This window comes from Choristoneura fumiferana, chromosome 14, assembly GCF_025370935.1.
Source record: "Choristoneura fumiferana chromosome 14, NRCan_CFum_1, whole genome shotgun sequence".
NCBI lineage: Eukaryota > Metazoa > Arthropoda > Insecta > Lepidoptera > Tortricidae > Choristoneura > Choristoneura fumiferana.
Window position 1 is genome coordinate 2,620,670 of NC_133485.1, and position 16,118 is coordinate 2,636,787.

General features: G+C 37.5%; 2 protein-coding genes across 2 annotated transcripts in view; one reads left to right on the forward strand and one right to left on the reverse strand.

Moving 5' to 3' along the window:
* Positions 1-32: 32 nt before the first annotated feature.
* LOC141434705 (uncharacterized) lies at positions 33-10,994 on the reverse strand. Its single transcript, XM_074097137.1, has 6 exons — positions 10,952-10,994; positions 8,609-8,703; positions 5,307-5,759; positions 3,161-3,651; positions 2,643-2,766; positions 33-421 (listed from the first exon to the last, which is right to left on the reverse strand). Exons 2-6 carry the CDS (start codon positions 8,629-8,631, stop codon positions 223-225), a joined length of 1,290 nt encoding a protein of 429 aa, XP_073953238.1. The 5' UTR covers positions 8,632-8,703; positions 10,952-10,994; the 3' UTR covers positions 33-222.
* Positions 10,995-12,741: 1,747 nt separating this feature from the next.
* The window catches only part of LOC141434712 (phospholipid-transporting ATPase ABCA3-like), a gene marked incomplete in the record, with an annotated part of 47,653 nt that continues 44,276 nt past the window's right edge, over positions 12,742-16,118 (forward strand). Inside the window, 1 exon segment of the mRNA XM_074097151.1 lies at positions 12,742-13,217. Coding sequence (XP_073953252.1) covers positions 13,044-13,217 — 174 coding nt within the window.

Below are 16,118 nucleotides of genomic sequence, written 5' to 3' on the forward strand. Positions count from 1 at the left end.
GAGTTTTCAAATCGGTTCGTCATCATCATCATCAAAGCCACGTTTACACTTAGTGCTCTGAACAAACATTTGATTTGAGTAATTGCTGTTCTGCCGAGGTACGCTGTAAAAAGCAAACATCTGTTTCCATGTACCGAACGAACGAACGATTGTTCGCTTAGAACTGTTCAGAACACTAAGTGAAAATGCAGCTTTAAGTGCGTAAACTTTCTCTTACCCAAGCTACCTCAAGCATCTTCGGCTTATTTCCATGTAGTTCGCCAAATTAACCCTATCATAGGCTAAGGGGTCGCAGTCGGGCTCAGGCATCTTTGTACACTCGGTCTCGCAGCGCTCCTTGGTGAGGAAGTTGTTCCCGTTGCCGCCGCAGCCGCTGTAGGGGAACTCAACGCACTCGTCTTTGAACGGGTTGTAGGCGAACCTAGAACGTTGTTGATCTGTCATACAGGTCTTCCTAGTGCGGACACCAGGCTCTCCCACCGGCCGGTACAATCAACCCACCTAGTTTGCCAAACCTTGTAATCCCATCCCACTAATATTCTGCCCACCTACGTCTAAAGGCGCTATCTCAAAAAAAAAACACTTGAGTTATTAATACTATTGTGTAGCTTAAAACATTCTGCATCAAAAGGTGTAATAAGCGAATTTTTCTTAAGAGCGCCTTTCGGCTAGGAGGGCAGTAATTATAAACGCGAAAGTTTATATGGATGGATGGATGGATGTTTGTTACTCTCTCGCGCAAAAACTATTGAACGGATTTGGATGACATTTGGCATACAAGAATATACCCTGGATTAACATACCAATTCGTATATGCTAATTTTTATCCCGAAATAATTTATGGTTCCTGTGGGATCAAAAAAGGTTTAAACTACACTGCATACTAATTTGCCGGCAAAAGCTAGTAACTAGATTATAAGCCTGTGTGAGAGTAAAATAATAATAAAAAATATTATTATATTGTATTGACGTGCATGTCAATTCCAGGGTAGGCAGTTTCTAGTTTACGCCTGCAGCAGCGCGCCAGCCCACTGCAGAGGGGTGGCCAGCACTATGGCTGCTTACCCTCAATCCTCAATGCATGCCCCAGGAGCACCAGCCCAGACATATGATCCTAGGTTCTAGATAACCTAACCAACATAAAGTTGGACAACCCCCGACTTTGTCACTTCAAAGTTCAATATTTCAAAAACGGCTTAATCGATTTTGATAAAACATGTCTAAGTACCATCGCTAAAAACCTACTTTGAAATAAAAAACCGCATTCAAATATCGGTCCACCGGTTTAAGAGCTGCGGCATAGATAGACACACAGATACACATAGCGATAGCGGTGAAACTTTAACATCCTCTTTTTGCGTCGGAGGTTAAAAAAGGAATATATCTGGGCTGGTGCCTTTGCCTGGGTGTATAATGATCTGGGTGACCGAGCTTTGCTCGGGCTAAACTCGAGAACACGCGTTTTCCCAGAGATAAGGCAAGTTAGATCGATTATTTCTCCTCCGAAAACCCAACATAGCAAATTTTATCGAAATATCAGTACAAGATAGGTATACTAAATACAAGAATTGCTCGTAAAAATGAAAGTTAACTAGTTTACACAGAGAATATTACAAATACAAATACTTAGTTAATTTGTTCAACACGGGTGTAAAATTGTATATAGGCACAGATCTTAAGTATTAATGTTACATCTACATCACCATGTCGGGCAATACATAGGGCATATATTTTTTAGCTAATATAATAATTAATAATGGACTGTCACGTCACGATGGAGTTGTGCAGTTACATTGCACTCTGACTAAAACTCATTATCAGTATAATTTATTGCTTCATTAGAGAAGAAGAAGAAAGTGAAAGAAGTTAAAAATAGTAGTATTGTACAACAAGAGCATAAAACGAGTCATTTTACCCAAGACTATATAGCCACCCGAGCCGGTACGGCGAGAGTGGATAGACACGTCGAGGGGAAAATGGTTCAATGTTCGTGTTTTACACTCTGCTTTTCACTTCGATTGGGAGGAAATGAAATAGCAATAGTGGAAACAAATTGGTCACTTACTATGTACCTTTTATTTATCATGCATTACTATAATATTATAGTGAAAAGCAGTGTAAAACACGAAAATTAAACCCATTTTCCCATCTTTTTTTAGTTTTATTGATTTATTTTGATTGATTTGCTGCATTTGTAGTTTTATATAAATTAAAAATTATTAAAAAATATGTATAGAAACTTTTTTGTTTGTGGATGTTAATACCTACAGGGCTACTACGAAACTTGAAGTTCATGTCGTGCGGTCCCTCTGACACATACTATTTAATACGAGAGCGAGAGGGATCGCACGACACGAACTTCGAGTTTCGAGTTTCGTAGTAGCCCTGCTGATTACCTTTGTCTTAGACGAAGATTTTACTTTATGCACAAGAGCATAAAAAGTGATTTTATGTCGCCTAGATCCAGCATAAACACGAACTTTACGAGCATGCATTTAATGCTTTTTGTAGACTGTATAGTTGTAAAAGTAATTTCTTAGCTTGCCAGATTTGAAACATTGTATCAAACTTTCCATAACCCTCGGTGCGCAATGCGTATCGATTAGTTTCTTGCTGCTATTTAGTCAATAAGTTTTAATTACCTCATAATTTTATCCTGGCATTTGCCCTTCGTTGGTGGCAGGAAACAGTAGGCTGGTTTCCCGTAGTTCGCGGGAACCCACGCCCAAGGCGGGGGAGGGCCGCCACCAAAGCCCGGACCCAGACCTGGTAAAGACGACCGAATGTGAGCATGTTTTGCCACTTTCACGCTTGACGCTTGCCGGCCAAAGTTTATAAAACCGAATAAGTATCTATGTAAGTATCTAGTAGCATAGGAAATTAGACCCCGAATTTAACTTCAGATTTTTTAATTTGTCTGTACTGTCTAGGCACCTTTGTGCTACTAATGTCATCTTGACATCCCATATATTTAAAAAAAAACAGTGAAATTTATTACGAAAACCACCCTGGATTCAGTTTCCTTGACCGTACGGAACCGAGACTGACTTGCACTTGTCAGGTTTTTTATTCTCCAGCACTTAAAGAAAGAAATATCTTTGCCAAGAAGAATGCGCTGCGAGAAACTTGACGTAAAATCATGACAATTATTCTACTTTACCTTTCCAGGAGTCCGGAACGTTCGGGTCATCAGCCCAAGGGTTGGGATTCTCCTTCGCTGGCGGCTTGCCTCTGATTGGTTTCTTATTGCCATTTTCATCATAATAAAACTCTTGACCAGGTTTAGCGGGGACTTTATTTCCATCCTTATCCAAATAATACCCATGGTCCTTTATGACTGGTTTTTTAATGCCATCTTCGTCATAGTAATAGTCCTGGCCCGGTTTCGCGGGAATTTTATTCCCATTTTTGTCATAGTAATAGCCATTTGGGTAATAATCCTGTTTTACTGGTTTTTTGTTGCCATCTGCGTCGAAGTAATAATCTTGGCCCTCTTTGGCAGCTACTTTATTACCATCGGCGTCGTAGTAGTATCCGTGCGGGTAGGGGTCTGGTCTGCCCCTGACAGGCTTCTTAATGCCATTTGCATCCACGTAAGTTTCCTGGCCCTCTGTAGCAGCGACCTTATTGCCATTCGCATCGTAGTAATATCTGAATAGAATGAATACAAAGGTGTTTTAACTTTAGATTTACTTTCTACGATCCTTTTTAGCCGACAAAAAAACGGACGAGGTTCTCAAGTCGATGCGTAGATATATTTTTTTTACAAGCTTTTATTTAGTTTCACCTGTCCTGTTGTCTATCTGTATGTCTGTCTGTCTGTCTGTAATTAAATCTTGCAATTTAAATTCCACCAACTTTCAGTGGTTGGATTGACTTGAAATTTGGTATACTTATGTAAATTTCGTGACAATACAATAACATCCTGGTATTCCGGGCAGGAACGTCTCCACAGGACGGAACCCATCAACGGTTAACAGGATCGACTTGAAATTAGGTACCTACGAAAATGTAGTTTGGCTGACAATACAAGTACAGTCAGAAAAAATAGCTTTTATTAAAAATGAAATTTTTACCAAAAAAATTTCGGTGGTTTAATTTTCTTTTAACGAATTCATTGCCACCGATGCACATATGCGATTTCGGAACTTTGCCCAGTGCCGCTGTCATAATTATACATATTTTTTTAACGCACATGTGCGTCGGTGGCACCTGTGGAAGTCAGGTGGCAGTGAATGCGCTAAAATGTTCTTTTTCGCAACAAAACACTGATTTTCCGGAGGTTTTTTTAAGGGGTTAAGTGGGTTTGAAAATTTCAAAAAATCGTTTTTTAATTGTCTTATTAAATAGTACAATATGTTCAAAATATTCTCCTAAAATTTCAAATCGATCCGAGTAAAATTTTAAGAGATAGACATTTCGGAAGTTCCGCCCATCAGGCCACGTCAGTGCAGCGCTTCGTCTCAAACGCGTGCAAAACTGCGTTTATCTCAAAGCTAAATTTTTTAAGTCGGTGGACACGGTTTCTTGAAAAGTTATGAAGCGATTTTGTTCAAATTTTGCACACATCTTTGAAATAACATTATGTAGTCATTAAACGAAGGATTTCTTTTATTAGGTACCTACAACTAATTTTTTCGAGCCAATACATGGCGAAAATTTGTCCAAAAAATGTGTTTGTTTGTTCAGTGTCAAAGATTCATTTTTCTTTTCCTTCGTCATTAACGAAATATTATTGGTTTTTGATTTTAGATTAACCAATAATGAGTTATGCTGTCCACGGCAAGATCTTTTTTTTAGACGTCAAGGTAGATGATGTACCAACGGCTGAGTTTTCGGAATTTTTAAATAAAATTTACACAAAATACTGTTTTGAGCATGAAACTACCGTGAGACAAACACTGTTTACTGATAAAGGTGTATCTTTGATATCGTCACTGAAATAATAATTAAAATATAATATAATATAAATTTTTTATTGTAATTTGTTTTGATCATTGTGTTTAATATCTATATATATAAATAAATCATTTGCATTAAAATATATAAGTATATATATATTTTGATTATTATATTAAAAAATATATTAAAAAACCTTTTTTTGAACCTCTCAAAGCCACCTAATCCCTTAATGTAACTAATAAAATCAACCTGATCATAATTTATACAAACTTTGAACCCCGTTCCACACTTAATTTTTGATTGAGCCATTTTGGCTACGGAATCCTAATTAAAAAACTAAGAACAAAGGTATCTTTGGCCCTTAAGGCAACTCAAATCCCAAAAAACTACATTATCTCACAAACCCGTGAGGAAATTCGTCCTTTTGGCCTTTAATAGGTCTTTCATTGCCGTCTGCATCTATGTAAGTAGTTTGGCCCTCTTTAGCAGGAATCTTATTTCCATATTGGTCATAGTAAAACCCGTGTGGATAGTTCGGGTCGTAATCTGCGCCTGGCCTCGCGTCCGGGTCGGGGGTCGTTGGGTTTGTGCCTCCACCCCCCCAAGGGGTTTTTTGTCCTTCCGGTGCACCCCAACCTTTATCCCACTTGGGATGTCCGGGCTTGGGTCCATTCAGGTCTTCCGGTTCTGGAGTCCTCTTTGTGTATCTCTTCGGGAACAAGGTGGTTGCGTTTGGATCGAAGTCCAGGTCCTCTCCATGAGGCGGTCGCAACCCTTTGTTGTTTGTCGTTGTTTCTCCCGGAGCCCATTTTGGGCAACTATTAATTACTACAGCTACATACAGCAACAGGGCCACCCTACAAAACAAGAATCATTCAAGTATCGGTCGGTAGTGGCACGGAGTTAAAAGATTTTAAGTATATAGGCTGGGTTGATGATGAACGTACATAATAAAATATAAATTAATAAATATCACGGGACAAATCACACCAATTGACCTAGTCCCAAAGTAAGCTTAGCAAAGCTTGTGTTATGGGTACTAAACAACGGATAAATATAATTATATAGATAAAGATACATACTTAAATACATATTAAACACCCAAGACCCGAGAACAAACATTCGTATTTTTCATATAAATATCTGCCCCAACACGGGAATCGAACCCTCAGCCAACAACTCAACCTCAGCTTCGTAGTCAGTTTCTCTAACCACTAGGCCATCTGGTCGTCTGGTGGTATATTTCTCCATGTCCGTCCGTGGCTTAGCATGAGTAGGTAGGTATATGCATTATGATGACGTCGACAAATTGGTAAAATAAAATTTGTAAGGAATATTTTTTAGTAGATACTTATACCTCTCCTATTCTCCTGAGCTCTCGCATACTTTATAAAGGACCAATTAAGACTAAGAATGACAGCCGAATGCACTTTATAAAGTACAAATTGTTCATTGAATAAAGAATTTTAATCATTTTGAAATAATGTTCAAAATAAGAAAGCTGGTGCACCATGTCTGTTATAAAAAGTTAGGCTTCAGGAGGCTATAGGTAAGTACTACCGTAAAGGGGTATATTTTTTTCTCGTAGTGTGACAAATCGTCTTTCAAAAATATTATATTCACACAAACTACGACTAACACTTTACAATACTTTAGTAAAACCACATTTGTTATACCTTCTCGAAATCTGGGTTTGTGCTGCTAAGACTAGGCTGAAGGAGCTTCAAGTAATACAAAATAAAATAATTAAAATGCTTTTCAACTACCACTATTTAACACCAACCAAAAAAATATACCAAGAAACCAAAATAATGAACATCCAAAAGCTATATAGATACAACATATGCGTTTTTGTTCGCAAGACTTTAGATAAAAACATCCGCACCGACTTGTCATTCACTAAACGAAAAAATGTTGTCAACCACCGAACTCGGCGAGCTAGTTTTATTGTCTCAACGAAACATAGAACGGCATACGGCAAGACGATGCTCACTAATGAAGGAGCTCGTCTTTATAATGAAATACCCTCGCATATTAAAAATGTAAGCTCATTTCACGCATTTAAACTACAGTTAGCAAAACATATCATCGCTGATACAAATGCGTGAAGTGTGTACGTTACCTACCTACTTATCTGTTTGTGAGATTTACTACGTAAGTACTACTTATGTTCAATGAACGCGGCGACGAACATCCATTAAAATTGTTTTAAGTTAAATGATGTTATCACGTAAGTGACAATCATGTCTTTGTTGATAATAAATTTCTTTAAACCTTATATTTAAGGGGCTACCCAAAGTTTTCATCGATTTTTGACAAGTTTTGAATCGTATCTCCTACTTTTGCACTACAGATAGAATTATAAGTCAAACGGCTATCGGTTATAAAATCTTTTATCTCCATTTTAGTCGACCGGATTTTGAAAGAATAGTTACTTAAATAGTTACTTAATTTTGTATGATTTTTTAAACATTGTTTAAAAAACACTTATTTCGTATCTCGATGGACGTGAAAGATCTAACATATACGAAATCTACATATTTGGACTCGTCTTTGACGTCACTAAAAACATGTCTAGGATTTTCATTTGAAACTAATGAACACAAAAGTTATGGCCAGAAAACCAGTTTTTTGACCCAAAATTGTTAAATTTTGATGCTTAATATCTCGAAGACAATGAACTTTGCAGTAAATATGGGATACTATACTGCTTAAAGCTGTTGTAATAATAATAAGCTACAGAAAACAGTAGACTCCTAAAGAATTCAGATCGAAGTTCATTGGGGCATGGGATCCCCTTAAGTTACCAAGCTCAAACCATCCGTTTGCAAAATATTAAGCTTAAATGTGCTAACTTTTTTTTATTACGAGAGGGAGAAAATTGAGAAAAACGAGCATGCGTGTCATCTGATGGGAAATGCGCATCATCACTTTTGTTCATCTACATTTGTGTCATCTACGTATCAAATCACACTTTCTGTTACTCCTTCACGCTATCACGCTGAAACAGGGGAACCACACACACATATCAAAAACTGAGAAACTATCGTATTTATAATATTAGTAGGATGTGTAAATAAACATAAAATCAAATTGTCGACGTAATCCCCATCTAGAACTCCCTCCTCCTCCGGTCCCCATCATCAACATCATCATCAGCCGGAAGATGCCCACTGCTGAACTAAAAACAAAGACCTCCTTAGAACACCACAATGAACGACAACTTTCCACTGCATCCTCTGGTTGCCCGTAACTCTCATGATGTCGTCAGTCCACCTAGTGGGAGGCCCTTCACCGCTTCGTGTTCGGTTCGTGGTCGCAACTTGAGGACCCCGTTCCCCAGATCAAAAGTACCTAAGCTAAGCAAAGATCCGCATTCTTTAAACCCCCCTCAAGATCCCCAGTCTTTAGGACCTCGCCTCCCCTGGTCCCCACATCACCAAAAATAAGCTAACCAAAGATCCCCACTCTTTAAAGGCCCCTAAAGATCCTCGCTCTTTAGGACCTGCCCTCCCCTGGTCCCCACATCACCAAAAATAAGCTTAGCAAAGATCCCAACTCTTTAAAGGCCCCTAAAGATCCCCGCTCTTTAGGACCTGCCCTCCCCAGGTCCCCACATCACCAAAAATAAACACCAAAAATAAGCTTAGCAAATATCCCCACTCCTCGAACCCCCCTAGATCCCCACTCCCCTCCCTGTACTTACGTGATACTCGAATGACCCCACATTGCGACGGGCGTTCCTCGACTGAGCTCCTTCTTAATTAGCGGTCGTGTTTGTAATTAAGCATTGATTAAAAACTGAAAAAGCGCATGCCGGGTGGCAATGTAGGGTTCAGTATTAACCTCGTAAGGCCCACGTCGAATTTGGATCATTAGAATTTGAGACTTAAAATGACAATAAGTGAAGTTGAGCTTTGACGTAGGTATGTTGAGGACATTTAGGTCGTTGGGCCTTACGAGGTTAAAATGCGACAAATATTCATATTATGTTTTGATTGTAAAGCCCACTAATCTGATAGTTTTTCTTTATAATTGGTGACACGCTTGACTTAAAAAAAAAGTAAAAGAATCCCTAAATCAAAAAATTATCGTAACAAATATCTATGAGTTGAAATGAGATAAAAAAACATCCCCACTTTAACCATGACGCAATTTTTTTGTCCGTGCAAAATTGCAGCTTAAGGCTACGGACGGATGGACAGACCGACAGACATAGCGAAACTATAAGGGTTCCTTGTAGAACTACAGAACCCTGAAAATCGGTTGTTTAATCACTACGCTGACAATCTAGTTAAAAATTGTAAAGTAAAAATAAATTGGTTGGGAATCAACAATCTAGTAAGTAGGTAGCAAATAATTGAAAGTTGTGAAATTGATATGCCTACAACATCTAATAGTAATTGTACTTATCTATTCTGTGCTAATAGGTACTGTAAATAGTTCATGTCTGTAAACTGAAAATATTTGAGAAAAACTGTAATATATAGCAGGGGTATTTAATTACAAGCTTTTATTTAGTTTCACCTGTCCCGTTGTCTGTCTGTCTGCCTGTAATCAAATCTTGCAAGTTAAATTTGATCAATTTCCAGTAGTCAGATTGACTTGAAATTTGGAATACTTACTTATGTAAATTGCGTGACAATACAATAATCTAGTAGTGACATCCTGGTGGTCCCGCCAGGAACGTCTCCGCAGGCCGGAACTTTTCAACGGTTAATATTAGCATCGACTTGAAATTTGGTATGCAAATGTAGTTTGGGTTACAATGCAAGTAGGTACAGTCAATAAAAAGTACAATCAGCAAAAAAAGTGGGTGTGTGATGATCGGTGTAACAACATTTGATATAATTTCCAAAGATAGGAGCTTCACAGAACTTTTTTATAAAATAAACCTGACCTAACCCAAAGTACATCAAATCTAATTACTTAATAACAATAGAAATAAGTTTGGTTTTTAAAATAAATTGAATTACTTATATCAAATGAAAATTATATCAAATGAAAATTATATCAATTGTTGCAATATATCAATTGTGGTTATATCCTTCGTTCGTTACGCACCGAAAAAAAGCTTGTATTAAAAATTAAATTTTTATGGTTAGGTTATTTTTAACGCTACAGAACACAATGACTACTTACCTATTAGGAAGTACCTAAGTATTGTCTGTTGGTCTGCGCGTTTGTTCACGTTAATATGTGGAACGGCTAAGCCGACATGGATGCGATTTTATTGTTGTGTTGTGGTTTTTAGGGTTCCGTACCTAAAAGGTAAAAACGGGACTCTATTACTAAGACTCAACTGTCCGTCTGTTTGTTTGCCTGTCATCAGCAGGCTGTATATCATGAACGTGACTAGCTAGAATAAGTAGTTGAAATTTTCACAGATGATGGTTTTCTCTTTCCGCTATAACAACCAACAGATACTAAAAACATAATAAAGTAAATATTTTCAAAGTCAAAGTCAAAATATCTTTATTCAATTTAGGCTATAACAAGCACTTATGAATGTCAAAAAAAATCTACCACCGGTTCGGAAAAACCTCTGCTGAGAAGAATCCGGCAAGAAACTCAACGAGGTATATATTTTTTTTAAACAGATTTACAATATTATTAAATGATATGTATACATCACAAAGTATTTAACACAACTTTATTTTTAACACAGTAGGTTCGCTATTTAAAGGGATCGCTAATACGGATAGGAAATTTTTCCAAATATCTCTGTCCATGATATAATCATTAACTTTATAATACTAACAACTTTATAATATAATATTTAAGGGGGACTACCAAACAACAAACGAGATTTTTTGCCGTTTTAAGTACGGAACCCTTCGTGCGCGAGTCGGACTCGCATTTGGCCGGTTTTTTTGGATTAATATTTATTTATAAACACAAATAAAATGTTACGTTAATGTAAAGAAATTTTCATCGAACAGTTTTGGAAGAATTGCTGTTATTTTACCTGTAATGGTTAACTATGGTCCATAAAAATGATGATAATTGAATGTTTATAATACAAAATTAAAAAATGGTAGGTACTTACGTAAATAAATACACGGACTTCATATAAACAAGTTTATATCATTTCTGTGAATAAATACTTCGCACCCACAAAGGTGGACTTAAACAGTCACTTGGTAGGCATTGGAGAACGGTCATCTTTGCCCTGTAGTAGGACACTATATAATTTTATATAAAAAAACAACGTAAGTTGCGCTTACAGTTGGTTTAATTAAATTAAATGGTTAAACACTGGTTTAACTGTGGTAACCGGTTTAGTTAAACCTATGAGTTAAACATATCAAATATAATTCAGTTAAGGTTGGACGTTCTCAAAGATTTTTGAGAATGCCGCCTTTTTCAGTCCCGCTTGACTGACCCTATCATTGTTTAGGCCCCTTCCTTCGTTTAAGTTTAGTTTAAACGAAGGGTCCTTACGAAATCTACGACGACAACAACCTCGTCGTACAGACTAAAGTTTCTTTAGCTTTTCTCAGATATAAAAAATAAAACTGTCTATGTTACTGTCACTGTCAGTGTCAGTTTACAGTGCTGCCAACGTCGGCCATTTGTTGCCAATTAGGCTACTCAGGATGGAAATCGGCGCGTAAAATTCTAAATGGCGACTGGTCGCTTTTAAGGCTACTTGAAGGACAAGGTCCTTATGGTAGTTGAATGAAAGAATCACAACACAAATTAGCATGAACAGAAGAAAAAAACTACCTCCTACGCAAAATGTAGAGTTTAAGTGGGATCAAAAAAATAAGTGGACGAATTAATAAATAAAATTAATTAAAATTAGGTACTTACAAAATCAACAATAAAACTGACCGAGCGCAGTGTAGGGTTCCGTTTCCATACTAATATTTTGCATATCTTACTAGTCTTAGAGGCTTATGAAATTTGACACCTGATCTGGAATAACACAAGGGCTATTTTTTTAGGCGACCTCTGTTCAAATTGGGAATCAATAATGTACAATTCGGAATGTACGCGCAATAATGTACGATATGATAATCCGAAGCATTATTGCTATTATCATGGTTGCGCATTATCAGGGCGTACGAAATATTGCGCGCGCTGTAATGTACGACGTGATAATCTGAATCCAATCGATTCGAATGAATAGACCTTTTTCGCCGCGGATCGAGCGAGCGCAGCGAGCGAGATCGATATAGTCGGAGCAGAACCGACCCGGCTGGGTTAGGTTGCCGCTCTCCACTCTTGCCCTTCGTTAGGTTTTTTTTTATTTCAATCACGGAAATCGTAAGGCATGATAATCGGAAGACATAATGCTTCGGATTATCACGTCGTACATTATTGGTTCCCTGCTAGTTCGGTACGGGGTGATAATGCATGACATGCACATAAGCACGGATTATCAGGCCGTGCATTATTTAAGCGTGCATTAACAAGTCGTACATTAACTTCACCCTTCAAATTTGGGGGAGCTCCAAAGTTCGCATACTCTTCGCTAGTCATAGCGTAATTTTTGTCCAAATCATCGTTTGTCATATTTTTATTCCCACTGAAACCTTACATTTTTCTGAAATTTTAAATGGTCATCCTATAGTTTAGAAAACTATAGGTTAGGTCAGGTTTGTTTTATAAAAAATCTGAAATAATATTGGATTCAGAGAAAAAGAGTTATGACAAACGATAATTCTGACAAACATTATGTTCGGATTTTCAATAAGTATGCGAGCCGATATGGACCCCACATTTGGCTACATTAGGCTACTCAAGTCAAGCTGTGATAAATGGCGTTTCAGGTTCCGAGTTGTTGGCAACACTGTCAGTTCAGTACTTCAGTTCAGTCAGTGTCAGTCTTAGTCTGTTCTGTCAGTTTCGTTCTGTCACTTGTCACAAGTCGGACGATCACAGAGTTCACAGACGATCATGTAAAGTTGGATTCGATCGATTTGTTTCGTTACTAAATTCCTAATAATTATATTTTAAGCAGTAAAATGCTAAAAAACTTATAAGGAACATAATTTTTTCGCGTCTTAGTATGCTCAACCTTTGTTCGCGTGGCAGGGAAGCACAGCACTTATGGCGTAGTGTTTTTAATTGGGCCATTGTAGCAAAGACTTTGTAATACGAGTTTGTGAATCATACCAAAGTGTTTTACAACAATGGGGCCGCTGTTGGTGTTGCTGTGGAAGCACTTGCTTGTGCGGAAGCGGAGGTTCATCCATACCCCCGTCGAGTGGCTCTCGCCCATAGTGTTTTTGGTGATACTATTTGCCAATAAAGATATCTTCTTTCTTTCTAATGGTCTCGACAAATATAATGAAGCTAAGATCACGGTGAGTATAAAATTTTTATACCTACGCTTTTTTTTAGTAGGTAAGTAGAGTGAAAATATTGTTGTTCTCCATTAGTTAATTTTAGAAAATAGAAAGTTTACAGATAAAAACAAGAATTATTGATGCTATAGTGTGGGACCGCATATTCCCATTTCAATGCTTCAAAATAAGTAAAGATGTGATGTGTATAATTGTTTACAATATCAATCAATATTCATAGACAAATCACCTCACATTATGAAGTATAAAACTTTGTAAAGTTCAATGTACAAGAGGATCATAGGCAGAATTGTCTAATGCTTTGATGCTCACAATTGCATTTAACATCTTTTTTTTCTTTTGAGGCTTAAGTGCACCTGTGTGATTATGCCAGACCATCTCCTATCTACCTACATCTATTACCCTTTGTTAGAAACTGCTGTAAGCGATTTCATTGTGATTTGGAATACTTAGACAATACGGTTTCAGGTGTATCAAATTTTATGTATATTCTTACCTAAGGACCCCATACATCCCTGTAATTTTTATAATGTAATTTATTATTTATTTTTAATTCTTTTTTTCATTTTGAAAAATTACTAAGCCAAATTTCTATCCTCCTAACGCCCGGAGTCCTTTATTGTAATTTGAACTTCAGACTATCATAAATGACATAAAGTTTGATGTAATGTTCATATATTAAAAATTTTACTTGGGCGTTAGGAGGTTATGCTGCGTTCTTCTTGGCAATAATGGTCTTTCTGAAGTGCTGGTAGTGTAAAAAGTGATGCATAAGAGAGCCCTTTGTGGGAAAATTTCTTAATTTTTTTATAATTGATTTAGATGTATATAGATAATGTTTTAAATATTATGTGCAGTGCCGTGCAAACCCTAGCCTTAACAATAATTCTGCAACTGATAAAAAAAAATCATGAATTGTTTGTATAATTACATCTAAATAAGAAAGTTTTGTTAAGAATGGGTTTTGGAATCTTTTTGTACTTATTTTATTTCAGTTCCAAATTTTTACTTTTACGGTTACGGTTTTACGGTGTCTGTGCCGTTGACCAACAGTGCTGTAGCGGTATAGCACGCGGTACGGAATACCGAGGACCTGGGTTTGATTCCTAGTGTTGGTCTTATTTTTCTGGTTTTTCTGTGCATCTATATTTCAGTTTGTATTTTCGAGAAAGTTTTGTGTTTATCTATTACTATTTGATGTTCAAATGGTTAGAGAAATCTAGATGTAATTTGTATATTAATAGCTTTATTTCTGGTTTAATTGAACATTGCCTACTCTTTCTGAATATTCGATATAGGATGGCAGTTTAGGCATATTAATATCCCAGGTTCGAGCCCAGGCATGCTGCACCTCTAATTTTTTTTGGAATTTATTTATTTATTTACAAACAAGTGGAAGGAGAAAGGGGAGGCCTTTGCCCAGCAGTGGGACACTGTACAGGCTATTTAAAAAAAGTTGCATTTGAAAATACCCCGAATGTTATAGATTTCAAAGTCCTGATCAAAAGCCTCTAAGGGCGCTACTCTGTTTCAGAGTCCTTTTCAGAGTTTAGTTTAGTCTTTTAGACACTTTTGTTCAGGTTTTGAAATCTATAACATATCAAAAACTCAGGATATTTACTTAAATGAAACCACATTTTCCATACTTTAGGTCTGGGGACTTCATCGTGAGCTTTATGATGAAGAAAAATTAGTGAGGAACATGCAAACACCTGTGAAGAAATTTAATGGTGTGTTTGAAGTTCCCAATCCACATTGGACCCACTTGGGAATTATGGCTCAAGCCCTCTCACTCTCAAGGCCTGTGCCCTGCAGTGGACGTACACATATAGGCTGAGATGATGATGATGATGATAATGTAAAAATATGAGATTTAGCAGATTACAATTTAAAATGGAATGTACCGGCTGCTTAAATAGATTACAATTTAAAATGGAATGTACTGGCTGCTTAAATCGTATTTATTGCTGTTGTTTATAAGGAACTGCATAGTTTTACATTGCTTCCATTTCCCAGAAATAACCACTATATTTCATGTTCAGAGAACACTATCTTATCTCCAAAAGGGCCCTAACAGTTGTAGTCTGACCCCCTGGTATTTTATCAATGTTGCATGCAAAAGCAGTTAGTTTAGTTGTTACTAATCTTAATTGGCATACCGCATGAAGGTCATTGGCTTAACTGCTGTAAACACAATGGGGCAGCCAAAATTGGGATAGCTGTACAAAATCAATGGACTTAAACTAATTATCTTGCTACTCCGCAATCATTTATTTATATTTATTTTCCTAGTTCATTGCACAAAAATTGGGTGAGAGATTTTGCTTTAAAAACTGGCCAAGTGGAATACCACGGGATTCACATACCAATGGTTCTATTATTATTAGTCCATTCTGACCCACTGCTAAGCAAAGGCCTGCCCCGATACTTCTACTGCTCTATGCCCACTGCATATAAGGGCCAGTTCAGGAAGTAGTCCAGTTCATCCCACCATCGCCGTCTAGGTCTGCCAGGTCGCCTTTTCTACGTGGTTATCTTGACCCACAACTCGTCCGGCTTGCGGCAAACATGGTCAGCCCAGCCCTACTTCAGCTTATTGACCTATCTGAAGTAGGACTGGGGTTCCCAAGCTTTTTCAGTTTGCGGTGCAATTATAGGCTTAGTATTTCGTAACGGCGCCCTTGCAGCTAGGGAGACTAGCTAGTTGAAATAAGCAATCATGATTTTCACCCGATTGCCCAAGTGTCTGGGATGAGAAGGGCCCCATGTGGCGCCCTTGGGTACACACCAGGGCGCCCTAAGAGCCGCGGCGTATATTTTGGGAACCCCCGGCTTAGGTAGTTCCATACATCTAAAAAATCTATCTGATTAGAGCCCTTACTGTTAAACACACTCAGAATC

Bases quoted from the DNA above. Each gene is read 5' to 3' on its own strand.
- LOC141434705 (XM_074097137.1), bottom strand. From the start codon at position 8,631: ATGTGGGGTCATTCGAGTATCAC. The intron at 3,652-5,306 runs GTTTGTGAGATA...CATTCTATTCAG, and splicing joins AAGGACGAATTTCCTCACGG to ATATTACTACGATGCGAATG. The intron at 2,767-3,160 runs GTAAAGTAGAAT...CGTCTTTACCAG, and splicing joins CGTTCCGGACTCCTGGAAAG to GTCTGGGTCCGGGCTTTGGT.